The 14,255-nt window shown below is 42.8% G+C and overlaps 1 protein-coding gene across 1 annotated transcript in view; it reads right to left on the bottom strand.

The window, feature by feature from the left end:
* unc13a (unc-13 homolog A (C. elegans)) overlaps positions 1 to 14,255 on the bottom strand; it is a gene marked incomplete at both ends in the record, with an annotated part of 43,367 nt that overhangs the window by 21,342 nt on the left and 7,770 nt on the right. Inside the window, 16 exons of the mRNA XM_079157739.1 lie at positions 785 to 900; positions 1,053 to 1,222; positions 1,916 to 2,057; positions 2,326 to 2,553; positions 3,642 to 3,861; positions 3,969 to 4,043; positions 6,213 to 6,291; positions 6,472 to 6,518; positions 7,538 to 7,631; positions 8,058 to 8,870; positions 10,487 to 10,594; positions 11,779 to 11,974; positions 12,567 to 12,596; positions 13,229 to 13,283; positions 13,552 to 13,622; positions 14,054 to 14,177. Coding sequence (XP_079013865.1) covers positions 785 to 900; positions 1,053 to 1,222; positions 1,916 to 2,057; positions 2,326 to 2,553; positions 3,642 to 3,861; positions 3,969 to 4,043; positions 6,213 to 6,291; positions 6,472 to 6,518; positions 7,538 to 7,631; positions 8,058 to 8,870; positions 10,487 to 10,594; positions 11,779 to 11,974; positions 12,567 to 12,596; positions 13,229 to 13,283; positions 13,552 to 13,622; positions 14,054 to 14,177 — 2,568 coding nt within the window. The remainder of the gene's footprint in view (positions 1 to 784; positions 901 to 1,052; positions 1,223 to 1,915; positions 2,058 to 2,325; positions 2,554 to 3,641; positions 3,862 to 3,968; positions 4,044 to 6,212; positions 6,292 to 6,471; positions 6,519 to 7,537; positions 7,632 to 8,057; positions 8,871 to 10,486; positions 10,595 to 11,778; positions 11,975 to 12,566; positions 12,597 to 13,228; positions 13,284 to 13,551; positions 13,623 to 14,053; positions 14,178 to 14,255) is intronic.

Here is a 14,255-nt window from a genome sequence, read left to right as displayed (position 1 = left end):
TTAATCTTTAAATGGCTGTGCTCCACAACTAGCCAATAAACTACATTATGAGGCCAACACAAGGTGCTGTCTTGACTTCTGAGTCGGCTACGTGGTTTATGGCCACTTATGTGCAGCAATAACCGTGGACATGTGTCTGTTGAGCTTCAGCTAATATGCTCTGTTTAGTAATGGGCTGACTAATGACTCCATACAAGGCTGTGATTGGTCTACAATCAATCAGCAGAGTCTTCTGTTTTATGGGTGCAAAGCAAACTTCACATTAACTTCAGTTTCATTTGGAACGGATCTGAACAGTCAAGTAAATTAACCTGTTTGGCATGGTTCATAAGGATGACTTTGCACAGAGATACTCACAGATGCACAGACAAATCACAGTTGTAGAAAAAGTACTATAAACCAATAAATCCCAAAAATATTGCAATTATTTTATCTAAATGCTAAATCTGCTATAAATGTGCCGTGTACGCATCGACATACAATGCAGAGAGTAGAGACTCAAAAGGCATGGGCTGCATAATGTTGCCTATGTTGTTATGCAGACCAACAGGGAATTTACTACTGCACACTGAAAAAGCACAAGTATGAGCGGTAAAATGTACCTTTTCAAAGTTAATGTAGTGATTTAAAAATTACAATATTACTAAATATCTAGTGGTAAAGGTATAAAGTCTCAAAGAATTCACATATAAAACACCAGTACTTCATTTAAGTAGAGCTCTTTATGTATTTCATTACTTTCTACTACCTTCAAACACAAAAACGCACAACACACTGAGCTTACTTCATGCAAACAGGTGTACTGAACGTGATAGGGGGCGACCGTCTCCTCTCCTTTGATCTCTACATTAATGTGCATGCGGATAGCTCCAGACACGGCGGATTTGTCTGTACGCTTGTCTGTGAAGAGCACAAGACATACAGCAACACAGTTACCGAACTGAAAACATCGGATTCAGAGAAGTTAGGTCACTCATACAACTGCAAGGTGAGGTGAACTGCTCATGGCAGTGAGAAGCTGTGGTATCTACACATGTGAATAGTCAACTGACCCAGATTGTACCAGACGTCCATCTCTCCGCTCAGAGTGCGAACCTCGATGATAGTTTGACCGAGGAAGTCGTCCGACTCCCGTTTGAACTTCTGCTTCACGCGAGACTTAATGTCGTCGTCCTCGTCCCACACTCGCACCTTGATGCGGTCTGAGGAGTTGTGACATTCACTAGAACAGACAGAGTACAGTAGTAGTAGTCACACTGACAGCTGGCCAAGAAGACCAGATGGATTACTATCATGATTCATGATTGATTAAACATCAAAAGTGTAAGTAAAAAAAACAATATGTTAATTTGAACAGAAAGCAGATAAAACATGTTTAACCGCAGCAGTTTGACAACTATAGCTGGAAGGATTAAAATGTATTGTGTGATTAAAATTAGTGATAATAGTTCATGCCTTTTGTTGATCCTATGTGTTAGCGATGCAAGAAAACACCAGCCAGCCACCATTAAAATATGTTTTGGTTTTAACCAAAACTAAATAGTTTCTGGAAATGAATATTTAAAACCTTATTTTTTATATTATTTTGGAAGTCCTTCTGCTTCTACTGCAGTACCTGCACAAGATATACATCTTAGTTGCCAGGCAAAAAATATGATAGCTTTTACATCTTCCTTAGACAGATGACTGATTAAATAGAAGGACAAATGTCCTCCAACCTTAAAGCTATGCATCTTGGGTTCTTGGAAACAGTAATCAGAATGTTCTACTAATGTAGGATTTTTTTTTCTTCTAAAATCATAAAATAGCTGGAAAAAGAAAACAAACTACATAATAACTGGTAATGAAAAAAACCATTATTTGCAGACTTAGCTCTTCCAAATGTCACATGTGTTTCCAAGAGTTCCTGACTCACAAGTTAAACGTCTCCTCCCAGACAGGGTTGAGGTTGCCGTAGATGGTCTTGGTCCTCTTTTTTGTCTTTCCCACCTGGACCGTGACATAAGGATCACTGGACCCGGTTTTATCCTTGGCTTGTAGACCCTGGGCACACAACACTAGGAAGAAGAAAAAAAGCGAGTCAGCCACTGTGTGAGTGTGTGTGTGTGTGTGTGTGTGTGTTTGGATACAAACAGATGTCTGTTAAATCATCCAACCTTCTACTCTACTGCCCCACAAACGCCACCTGTGCTCTCTTTCTACAAACGGCAGCTTGCCTCTTTTTATAGACACAAACACGTGCCGTCCCTTCTGACTTTGATGTTGACAGTGTTGGCCAGCTCTGTTCAAAGCTACAGTACTGCACGAATTTGACTCCACTCTCACCTGTGATGCAGATCTTGGCCGACCATTTAGAGGTGCCATCGAGCACGCTCTGCTTGATCTGCTTCATGTGGGTGACGTGGGTGGACTTGGGGGCGGTGAACACCTCCTGAATGAGTTCGAAAATCTCTGGTTTGTTCCTCTCGCGGATCTTCATGCGGTCTTTAAGAACCATGATGATGTTCTGGGTTCGGTCCTCCGCGCCGTGTTTGGAGCTCTTCTCTGCGGCTCCTGGTTAGCGTGAAAATTAAGATGAGAAAGAAAAGGATTAGACTTGTATAATATATACACATATATGTATATATATGTATATATAGATATATAGGTTGGCTTTTGAACAATAGAATAGCAGTAAATTGGAGGATACATTTCTACAAATTACAGGAAAATTTGAAACTGAGATTTCACTTTAGAATACAGAGCAGATAAGAAGACTGCGTAGGTGATGAAAAACTTGGCTAAATCTCATGAATGAGAGGCGGGCACACATGCAGAGCTCTGAAATGCTGAGTAAAAGAGAGACGGCGGATGACAACAAAAGACAAATGGCTTTTAATATCCTCTCAAGAAAGCAAGGACAACAACAAAGTAGGAGTGAGAGAAGTAGGAGGACGGTGTGCTTGGCATTGACAAATAGAGATAAGAGGAAATAGATGGGCTAGAGAGTTTACTATCATAAATAAGAGAAAACAGCAGCACTGTCAGCACAATAAGTCTAAAACATAACGTCAGCAAATGGTTGTTCAGCTCCTGTAAATATTTCGTGCTATATGTTATCATTTCACACTGAACACCGTGTGAAAACAATGTTGCATCAAAGCTTTAGCTCTTATTTATCCCAGAATATTATTGACTATGAAAAGCTAATCTTTGGCCAAGCTGTACATTTATAATTACACATTTAAAGGAAAATGTAAAGGGAACATATCATGCTAATTTTCAGTTTCAACTGTATTTGGGGTTTAGAGTATATTTAAATGCTTTAATGTTCAAAAAACACCTATGACCACCGTCATATCTGTACTGTAAATATGAAGCTAGCCTGGCTCTGTCAGAAGGTAACAAAATCTGCCAAACAGCAAGCTCACTGATTAACAATGTATATCTCATTTGAGCCAGGCCAGCTGTTCCCCCTTGTTTCCAGTCTTTATGCTGAGTTAAGCTTACTGTCTCCAGGCTGCAGCCTTATAGTAAATATAGAGATATGAGAGTGGTATCAAGTGTGTATTTCTAACTTTAAATGACGTCATCATATTTCAAATGCTTATCAATGCTTTATGGGCTAGAATAGGGGTAATGTTGTTTGACGTTTCACTTACTTTGCAGACAATCAGCATTGAGTAGATCTTGGCACTTCTCGTGGCATTTGACTCCACACTCGGTACAGCGCATGCCCTGGCGGGCAATGCCCCACAGCAGTCCCTCACACTCGTAGCAGTAAGTGGGCGTGGTGGCTGTCCACACCTCAAAATTGTGTGGCGTGGTGCAGGAGATGGGATAAATGAGGGCCTGGAGGGTCTTCTTGTAGACATGGCTCTTCTACAAAAGGGACAGGAGAGAGAAGTGCAGGGTCAACAGAGTTCGCTAGAATGACTTTTGACTTTGACGTGAGATACTTTGAATAAATATTGTAAACGAGCACTGACCAGTTCTTCGTTATGCAGGGTGCTGGACGTCAGGGCCGAGGTGATGCCAGCCTTCCTGGAGTTCTGAACCAAGGACTGAGTGAAAGGAAAGAGGAGGGGTCAGTTTCTCTCAGCTCCCACCACAATATCTTGTTTATTTTTATCAAGACAAATCTCAGTGCAGCCTATGAAGCAATGTGTATTATTACTCTCTTGTCTGGCAATCTTCCCCTGAATAGTTATAGCAAACCGGAGGTGACAGCTGCAGGATTTAAAGTGCTGCTTCTCATAAGAGCGATTATACCTTCATAACCTAAGTGTTTTGAAAGCAAATGGTGTTGGTGTTACTCACCATAGCCTGTGGCAATGCAGTGAAGGTGGGAGGAACAAGGGAGAGATTTAATATTAGAAAAAGACAAGACAGAGAGGGGTGAAATTTCCATAGAGAATTACAAATGTTGAGAAAGGATGCATTTATTACACATATATACTGAATTTATTGATTAAACAAGAATGGACATCCACAATAAAAGATGTGAAGACTTCAAGGGCAAAGTCACAGCTGCAACCAGACTTGAGTATTTGATATGTGAAATGAAATAGCCTGCGATCACCGCTCATTAGGCCTGGACCACACACCCTGTCCGATCAATTACCGGAAACAGTCTGACAAGTTGTGAGTGTGTTTGCATGCCCGAAAGCAAGGGCCAGAGTGAGTAGACAAACATCGGTGCACCTGCCTGTGACTGTCTGTCAGTGTGTAGTCACTGTGACTTTGAGACGGCAAGAAGTATTAATGAAGACAGCATCTGAGCTCATTACTTGTGTGTGTGGTGACGCTTGGATCTGGCGTGGTTAGGAAAACAGCACACTGAGCATTGCCTGGCAGACAGTTAATATAAAGAGCCAAATTTCTATGCCACCCCATAATTTAGCGATATAATGTACTTAAGCACTGAATGAGTATTATTGGGTTTATCGTAATGACTTATGTGTAATAATTAGTCTTTTGGAGACCCAAACCTATTGAGGTGTTAAATGGACTGCATGTATAGAGGTTTTCTAATCTTAGTGACCACTCAAAGCGCTTTGCAACACAAGTCCGCATTCTCCCAAAGCTAATTTGCTTTCTTGTTGAGATAAAACCGAAACCACTCTCTGCTATCCGTTAAATATAGGGTTATAGCCTGCTGCCAGTTAGCTTAGCGTAGCACAAAGACTGGAAACAGGGGGAGACAGCTAGTCTGGCTCCGTCTGAATGTAATAAAATCCGCCTATCAGCAGATCTATAACTCCCTAATTAGTATGTTGTATTTAATTAGTTTGAAAATGACAAGTTGCAACAGGTTGGAAGCTGTTTCCAGGCTTGCGGCTGCTCAATCAATCAATCTTCTAACTCTCAGTGAAAAAGCCTCCAAGGAATTTCCTGAAATGTTAAACTATTTCTTTATGGTTTGCTTTCATTTGCCTTTCTAAAAAGCTGAATCATGATACTGTGTGTGTGTGTGTCGATCCCAGCCTGGTCTCCTAAATATTACGTTCCCACACAATGAAACTGTACTTTCAATTACATGTCGAGGGAAACATATTTTCTCCTGGTTTGTTTTTGCATATCACAAATACGTAGGGAGGATGTTGGGATGGATGGGTCAAACAACTTTCATCCTGGAGGTCTATTCATATTCTGATTGTATTCATAATTGCAGGTAATATAAGACATTTTAACAAAAGCAGAAATGTGATAACGCTCACCAGACTGTGTAATAGAACAAGATACTCCAGAGAAGTGACTTCTATGAATGAGTGACAGTTTTCTCCCCAAGGATTTATATTTCTAACTGTCTTATCCCCAACAAGGCAATGTCAGGGAGACATGGGGACGATGGCAGCATTAGGTAACGAAATGGTCTGTTATATGCCAGCATCTAGCAAACATCAGTGTTAGTCAAAGGAAACCTCTGGCCTTGCCAGTGGGCCCTTAGCCCTGCAGATCGCCCTGTCAGGCTGTTACAGGAGGGAAATGTATCGTCTGGTAGCAGATGAGGATGTAATGCAGTGTGGTAAGAGACAGTAAGGAAGAAAAGATGAAGAAAAAAAAAATCAATGCGGTAAAGAGAATTAGATGAGAAAGGACTTCTGAGAATTAGACAGAAAACAGAAGCAGCATATATGAGAGCTCTCACTGCTGAGCTGAGTGGTAAATGGACTGGGAAGATGTGATACACTTAGTCAGGGGAATTTTAAGAGATTAGTGCAGAAACTCACCAGATCTCTGACGAGAGGCATAGCTTTCCTCTTCCTGAGGTCTGGCATGCTGTCAATGCTGTACAGAGCGCCACCCATCCTGGAAAACATGCACAGAGCAGCATTCAACAGTTCAGCTACAGTTGCTAACAAGAACCTGGACTACGACAAATCAATTATACATAAACACATGCAGACATTAAGCCATCGGCTTGCCTTTACGGTTGGTGAGTTATAGATTTTCAATGACCTTAGTGGTAACAGTGTCATGGTTACTTACCCTGCTGATAAAAGCAGAGAGGCTATGCCAACACTTTCTCCTCGGGCCTGAAGAGAAAGAGAGAAATGAGAGCATTAGAGCTGTGGCTGGAAAAATGGGAAGCAAGCTGTAGTATGTAGTGCTTGTAAACACTGACAACAGCAACATCTAAGAGATACTGTATGGTGTTCCTTAGCAAAAAGCACTGTTTCATGTCAAGTTTCACGAGTAGCTGTGGCCACAAGTGTTCCCAAAATTCACAAATGAGCAATACAACGGTGGTACAACTGGGATATAGACAGACAAAGGGGGAGATGAGGAGAGTGGTAAAGCTGAGTTGTGTCTTCCTAAGTGAGTGTGGTGATCATTCACATCAGCAGTGGCGTCTCTGTGTTTGAGAAGCATAGTACATAAAAGTAGATTACAGCCAGATGGAGGTCCGTGTAATCGCTCTTCTAATTCTATCTGCTGTGTTCTTTGTCTGCCTGCCTGCTCGAAGAATGACACACAGCATTGATACTCACGTCACGCTGACGGACAGAAATAGTCATGATTGGCATAAACGCCGGGCTTTAAAAATGACACTTAGCAGGCTTACAGCATCTTCCTATGTGTTGCTTGGCTCGCCTTAAATATCTATGAGCCGCACGGGACACATGAAATATAAATTAGATTGATTAACACACCACTGGCCACACCCACCTGAGCGTCCGCTCCAGCCATGGGTAATCAGAATGGACAACATGCAAATCGCTACGAGGATGGCAAACAACTGAAAAGAAAATAATGAAATGGCAAAACAGTACAAGGGGTAAACAGAATCTATCAATTAAACACAAGACAATATAATCCACAGCAGTCACCAAAAAACTGGGAAAAACTGGTGTCAACAAAAGCTGGAACAAAACACAGTAACAGTAGAACATGCAGGGACTGATGCAACAAGTCAGTGAGCTCAAATAGTAGACTTATGAGTTGAACCAGAGCAACGATAGACGACATATTACTAACTCTAATGAGGCCAGGCATTCACCTGGCACGGATGCACACCTATGTAGACTAAGAAACACACGCGTGCAGGTTGTACCTCTTGCAGCTGCAGTCGTACTCTGCTGAAAAGTCGAAGCCAGTTGGCTTTGGCTCTGGCATGACCGGGTTGCATGATTTCCCTCTTTGGGAAGCTGAAAAGAATGTTGAGGGAAAACGTTATTGCTCTCTATTAGATAATGTAGTGAGTGTACAGTAATTATGGAGATTACTATCAAATAATATTAAACACATTAAAGTGGCACTTTAAGTTGATTTTGCACACTGCATAAGAGAAAACATAAATTAAATGAGGATTAAAAAATATACAACATAATTAAAAACTTTTGTTAGCTGTATTACTAGAATGGCACTGGTTCATCTGCACAGGCATTACATTATAATCCTATTCATACCTCTTCCCAAGTTTCCAGTATGTGTATATACTGAATGTGCTTATTGTTACTTGAATAAACTGCCAGGTAAACATATTTGTACCAAAATGTAGCTGCCTTAGTGTTTACAGTGAGTGAAAGCCTATTTTCCCTCTATGAAGCTGACGGTGTATGAACAGTGTTCACCTTGAAACAGGAGGCTCCTCTGCTCTCTCTTCAGGAGCTGGAGGGAGACTCTCTGCCACTGGAGGCTGCTCGGGAGATCGCGGTTCCTCCAGCGGCACCTCAGACTTGGGTTCAGGCCCCAGGAGCTCGGTGCCTGGAGCTGGGACCTGCGATGTCGTCGTTGGGGTGAATGTGGTGGTGGATGAGAGCGCTGGCTGGGTGAGTGCGAACGGAGGCTTGGTGGATTCTGCACTGAAAGGGGGCAACGTGTCGTCCTGTTTGACTGGAGGTAGACTGGGAGCTGTGCTGGGGGGCTGGAGCTGATCATGGGCTGGCCGCTGCTGATGCAACGACGCCTGCTTCTCCAGCGGTGGCCTGGCGGAGGACAGACCGTCAGCGGGGGGCATCAGGGTGGGGGCAGCGCTTGTGGGTGTTGGGGTGTAGGGCGGCTCCTGGTCTTCGCTGACAGTGCCATCAAGTGGATACGTTTCTTCTTCTTCCTCAAAAGGCATCTCCCCCTCATCCTCGTAGTTGTACTCTCCTCCCTCCACGTACATGTCGCCCTCTCCTTCGGCATACAGCGCCCCCTCTTCCCCTCCGTCTTTGAGGTAGCCGCCCTCGTCGCTGTAGACGGCTTGGGGGTCCTCACCATCCCAGTCTGGGGAATCCTCTTTGCCGTAGCTGACGGAGGAGTGGCAGGAGTGGTAGGAGTCGTTTTCATCGTAGAACTCCGACCCTCGCAAGCTCTCGCCATCCCTGGCGACAAACTCCTCGCTGAGCTGAGAGCTGCCTCGACTCAACTCGCCCGACGAGGCGTAACGACTGTCGGTGGGACTGAGGGGAGGGGGAGATACAGACACCTGTTACATAAACACACCCACACAGGTTCAAACGAAAACTTTCCACACTTGCACAATGAGGAGTTTGGCTGTCACAGCGACACTTAATGAACTTGTGTTGGGGCGAGGGAGGGAGACAGCTAACCAATTGGAACAGAGGAGTGTCTTTATCCAACCAATGAGACAAATCAGGAGGGGTTTGGGCTAGTGATGCATCTACGTAACGACAAGGAGAGTCATCCTTTTAGTAATGTTAATACAGCAACACACGGCATACAAAAGCACAAGATTAGCAAAAACACAAGAACAGATTTTTCATGAATCAGAGATATAAATAGACCTATTCAGTGAACCTGGAGAGGCTGAGGGTAATTTATTACCCTGGCAGAACAAAACCAGTCTCTCTTTGCAGATAAATAAGTGAATAATATTTATTCACGACGATGAATGAGGCTATTAGGCATTGAGGCAGACTATGAGTCAGAGAGAGATTTGAGACGCATGCAAAAACAATTGCTTACACACACTTACAAACACACACACACACACACACACACACACACACACACACACACACACACACACACACACACACACACACACACACACACACACACACACACACACACACACACACACCATTTATTGTTTTGTTTCTATTGATTACAGTCATGTCGGTTCAATAACGCATGATGCAGGAGCAGTAAAGGAGAGAACTGTTTTATGGCTTTTGGCTGTGAGCCAGAGGGAATACACAAGTATCGATGAACGGACACATACACACTCACACAATGACGACGCTCCTGTTCTTTTCTATTCATCACCTATCTCACGATCTCTCTCTCATCCAACACAGAGACTGACACAGACGGTGACGAATGCTTGCATAATGTTTGAGTCTACTTACATGTCTGCCCTCTTTCTTAGCAAAGAACAAAAAAAACATGATGAAATGAAGAAGAGAATGTACGTAATCTGTCTTGGCCTCTCTGCTGCCCCATTATTAGGCTGACTGCCTGCTGCTGTCTTGGTGGAAACAAGTGGAAATTAAATGTGTAGAATTAACAAGTATGGGACACCCAGAACAAGACAGGGCTCTTCTTACGGTCTCACATTCAGGATGAGGCTGTAATAATAGGCTGCCACGACTACAGATTCTCACACACACACACACACACACATACGCACACATTCACACAGGCTCTTACACAAACTCCGGCAATTAACCTCTCTGTCTCTGACTGTTATGAGACGACACGCACATACACAGACAACTCGTCAATCACTCACCCACACACAAAAACACAAAACTGCGCAAAACTCATAAGAGTCTAACAAAGGCGAAGATGAGAGTGATACATCATTTGTGATACGGATTTGTGATTTGTTCACCAGGAAGAACACAGCAGATATAGATGCAGGAGCAGTAGTTTTCTATGAAATAGTAGAGAATATACATATACAGAGATAGGGTAAGAGCGCATGCATGCAAGCACAGCGAGCGAGGAGGACGGGACAAGTCCACCACTGACGTCACAGCGAGACGGAGTCACAGGCCGGAGCAAGAGAAGGAAGAGGAGGAGGAGTTGGAGAGGAGGTACAGAGACCCACCTATCGGACAGTGAATGCCTACTGTCTAGAGAATACTGACGACTGGTGCGCCGGCTCGACCCTGAGCCTGAGTCGATATCGCTGCGCCCGTTGGTGGCCGAGTCTAAACTATCGGGGGTAGGGGGAGAGGGAAGAGGTGGGAGAGGAGCATCAGTGGAGCTCAGTGCAAATCTTCCAAAGAAAGTTCTAACCAAACGGAGCCTCTGCACGTCCCGGTTACAGGTTGGGCAGTTTTTTCAAGCATGTCTTAAAATAACAGTCAGGTGTTAATATGAACTATGAGGCAATTTTTTGCTTGCTGTAATTATTTCCTCTGTTCATACTGGCCATTAAAAGATCCCTTTCCGCTGTGCTCACAATGTAAATGATGGGGTAAAACAGTTCTGTACCAAAATGTCTTCCAAAGTGAATACAAGGCTTAAGCAATGTGAGTTATTTAAGTCAAATGAGTATATCTAGCTATTGTCTTTTTAGTGCAAAAAAGAAATCCTGTTTTGTATTACTGTCCCTCTCCAGCTCAATAAGAAAACACAGACACAAAGAGTGAATTCAGTATTAAAAACACTAACTTTGGAATGTACCACCTTGATTTTGTCCCCTATCATTAAATTAAACTGATATTATGAATGTACCCTTCTTCACAAAGACCTCTCACTTGAAGATGGCTTTTACCCATCTGAATCTAACCAAATGAAAAGGCCAAACTTTCTATTTCAGCTTTTTTGGAGCAATCATCTGCCACCTAAAAAGAAAAGTTCAAAATATATTTCAGAAATACTGTTATTTTCTGCACAAAACGGTGCAAAAGGAGATCACTTGGAGGTTTCTGATGCTCACACACTCAACGTGCACACACGCATTCACACATGCACACGAAAGATAACCACAAAGGCCCACTTCATACTGTACATGACCTGTATACAAGAACAGTGCTGCCCCAGCGTGCTTGTATACACTGAGGCCAGGGTTATTCTCTAAAAGAGGAGAGCACAGTGGGACAACATGTTACCATGTACAATACAGTGAAACAAAACAAGGCCACAGGGACTGAGCTGTCTCAGGGCTAAACGTTAGTCTCCAAATAGGAATATCTGCTTAAGATGGGGAGTGTGATATTACAACTTTAATATTAAACATTCGTCTTCACATTTGTGGTGTTCTTCTCTTTCTGTCTGATCCAAAACAAACCCTTTATCCCTGTTGTTTATACATTATGACATCCAGCCATGGTAATCTCATGAAAAAGGAAACCACTCAGTTGTGGCTACGAAGTGCCTGCAGGTGCTCGTTACCTCATGGCTCTGTGGTCGTAGTCCAGCTCATGGATGCCTTCGTTGTAGGATTGTATGTACTGCTCCTGCCTCATGGGATACTGGTGCATGGAAGCGTTGGGCTGCGAGGTGGTGTAGTAGGGAGGCGGGATGCTGTTACTGGTCTCGCTGCGGTAGTCGCTGTCCCTGTCGTCCACGGCGCTGTCTTGATCCTCGTCTGTTCACACGAACACAGCAGGAGACGAGACGAGGATGACGCGTCAGAATTGTATTACACGGTATTTTTGTATAGTGCGTGTGTGTGTGCGCAATGATGAGACAAAAAAAACTAACAAACACAAGAGCAAATTAATAGAGCAAATTAAAAAATATGCTCACTTTTTTATATATTTTCCATAAAAATGTATGTTTTTATGTTGTAATTTTACTTAATATATTTTTAGTTTCCTTTATACATTAGATACCTGATACTTTCTGATTGATAATTGTCGTATTTGCATCTTTACGACAAAGACCATCTTATAATCCACAGTGGAAATTACGCTCTTGAAAAAACTGATATGCATCTTCACCAAACACCACAGAGATTAATTTACTGTAACTTCACTGAATCTAATTCTACTAGATTGACTTTAAATCCATTAGGAGAATATAGATTCGAGCTGAAAGGAAGTTCAGAGAGATATTTTCATGGCAGCTTACGGTCTCTGAGGAAAACTACACAAGGAGATCATTACATTAAATGAGACATGGACAATAAATACAGACTTACTCCAAGTCATTAGCAGAAACGCATGAAAGAAACTTACTTTGCTGATCTCCCCACAGACTCCAATTACCTGCAAGGAGATAAAGCGTTGGGGAAACCAAATTAGGTTTGGGCGACAAATTAAACACATCAACAGTCCACAAAGTCAGGTAAACAAACATGTACAGATTTGCAGCCCTGATAAATCATTATTTAAAGATGTAAATATGTGCGCAAAGGGTTCTCAAGTCAGTGTGTGTGTACATGAGTGTGAGTAAAGAAACACACGAGGTCTTTAGAGAAGCTCAGATCAAAATAAGCTTTTGTACAGATGGTGTTGGCCTTGGTGCTGCTAAGTAACTAAGAACAGATAAAACACACACGCTGTTATCATCTCCGCACACACAGGCATCGTGCCACCACCCAACCCGTCTGTCCACGGATTTATACAATTGAATACACACTTGCTCCCTCTGTGTCAACCATTCATGTGTCCATTCACTTTCATCTAGCACCTATAAGTCATTCTACTCGTGATTGGTCTCATCAGCTTTCCTCCCTCCACCCTTCGCTTCATCTCTCAGCCTCATTTCTACCTCCCGTCTAGTCCCGTTCTCAGTGCGATGGAGCAGAGGGGGTGAGGAAAAAACAAAACAGGGAGGCATAAAAAGGACACAGCGGGGGGGCGGAACAGGAGGAGGCGGACGTAGAATTGACACTCACAGCACTGTGTGGTTGGTGCGTGGAGAGGTCGCTCCTGTTCTTCTTGATCGGCATACTGAGAGGGGAAAAAAACAACAACACGCATCTTAGAAAATAAGATCCAGCACTTCTTCTGAGGAAAATCGCTGGTAAGAATATTGACTCTGTAATTCTGCTGTTATTGGCAGCCATGGAGTGTAATTAGAGAGAAATTAAGAGGAAACACCGGGTAGGAGAGGGATCATGAAAGAAAATATGATAAAAAAGGAAATGTAATAAATAAGAAAATATAGATGACAGATGGTGCAGAGAGATGGGACTGCGGAAGAGATTGAAGTTCTTACATCTTGATCCCTCATGGCGTTTAGTTGTTCAAGTTTCTTGGCCCAGTATCTCGCCTCTTCCTCTGGAATGTCTGCAGCACACAACACAACCACGTTACTCTACTCAGCACATCAAATATCATTCTGTACATTAATATATAAGCACTGGAATAGAACCAAAGAGCAATCCGATTGATTTATTTCAATGCCAAGGCAACAGTATTCGATAGTAATGGATTTACAAAGCAATGTCAATTAAAAGCACTCAATGTAGTGTTAGTACATTAGCGGACGCAGTAGCAGCAGCACTAGTACTCCTAGTGAATATGAAAGTGGTCGGGACATCAACTGCTTGTTGTAGTAACAGTTCTAATTCAAGCAACAGTGTTAAATGGTATCTTTCCGTTTTATTACATTTCATTAAAAAAATATCCATATATCTCAAATGTAGCACGTATGAATTAAACAAGTTACAGAATAAAGCACAAGGTAGGATATGCACGACTATGATGAAAGGACAAACCTAGTGGCAGTTCAAAGCGGGTGTCGAGCAGCACCCTGTGAAAGGTCGGGTCTTTGGTTCCACAGATCTCATTCTCAGCCATGATCGCATTGGAGTCCAGAGTCAGCCACTGACCTGGACCATCCTGGAAAAGATCGAGGAGCAGAGAAATATGGCTTCAGCTCTACGTACTGCATGATACAATATATGCTGTTTTTCCTAC

Source organism: Pholis gunnellus (assembly GCF_910591455.1).
Source record: "Pholis gunnellus genome assembly, chromosome: 4".
Lineage (NCBI taxonomy): Eukaryota > Metazoa > Chordata > Actinopteri > Perciformes > Pholidae > Pholis > Pholis gunnellus.
The sequence above is the reverse complement of the archived record's forward strand: the minus strand, read 5'-3'. Positions and strand labels throughout refer to the sequence as shown.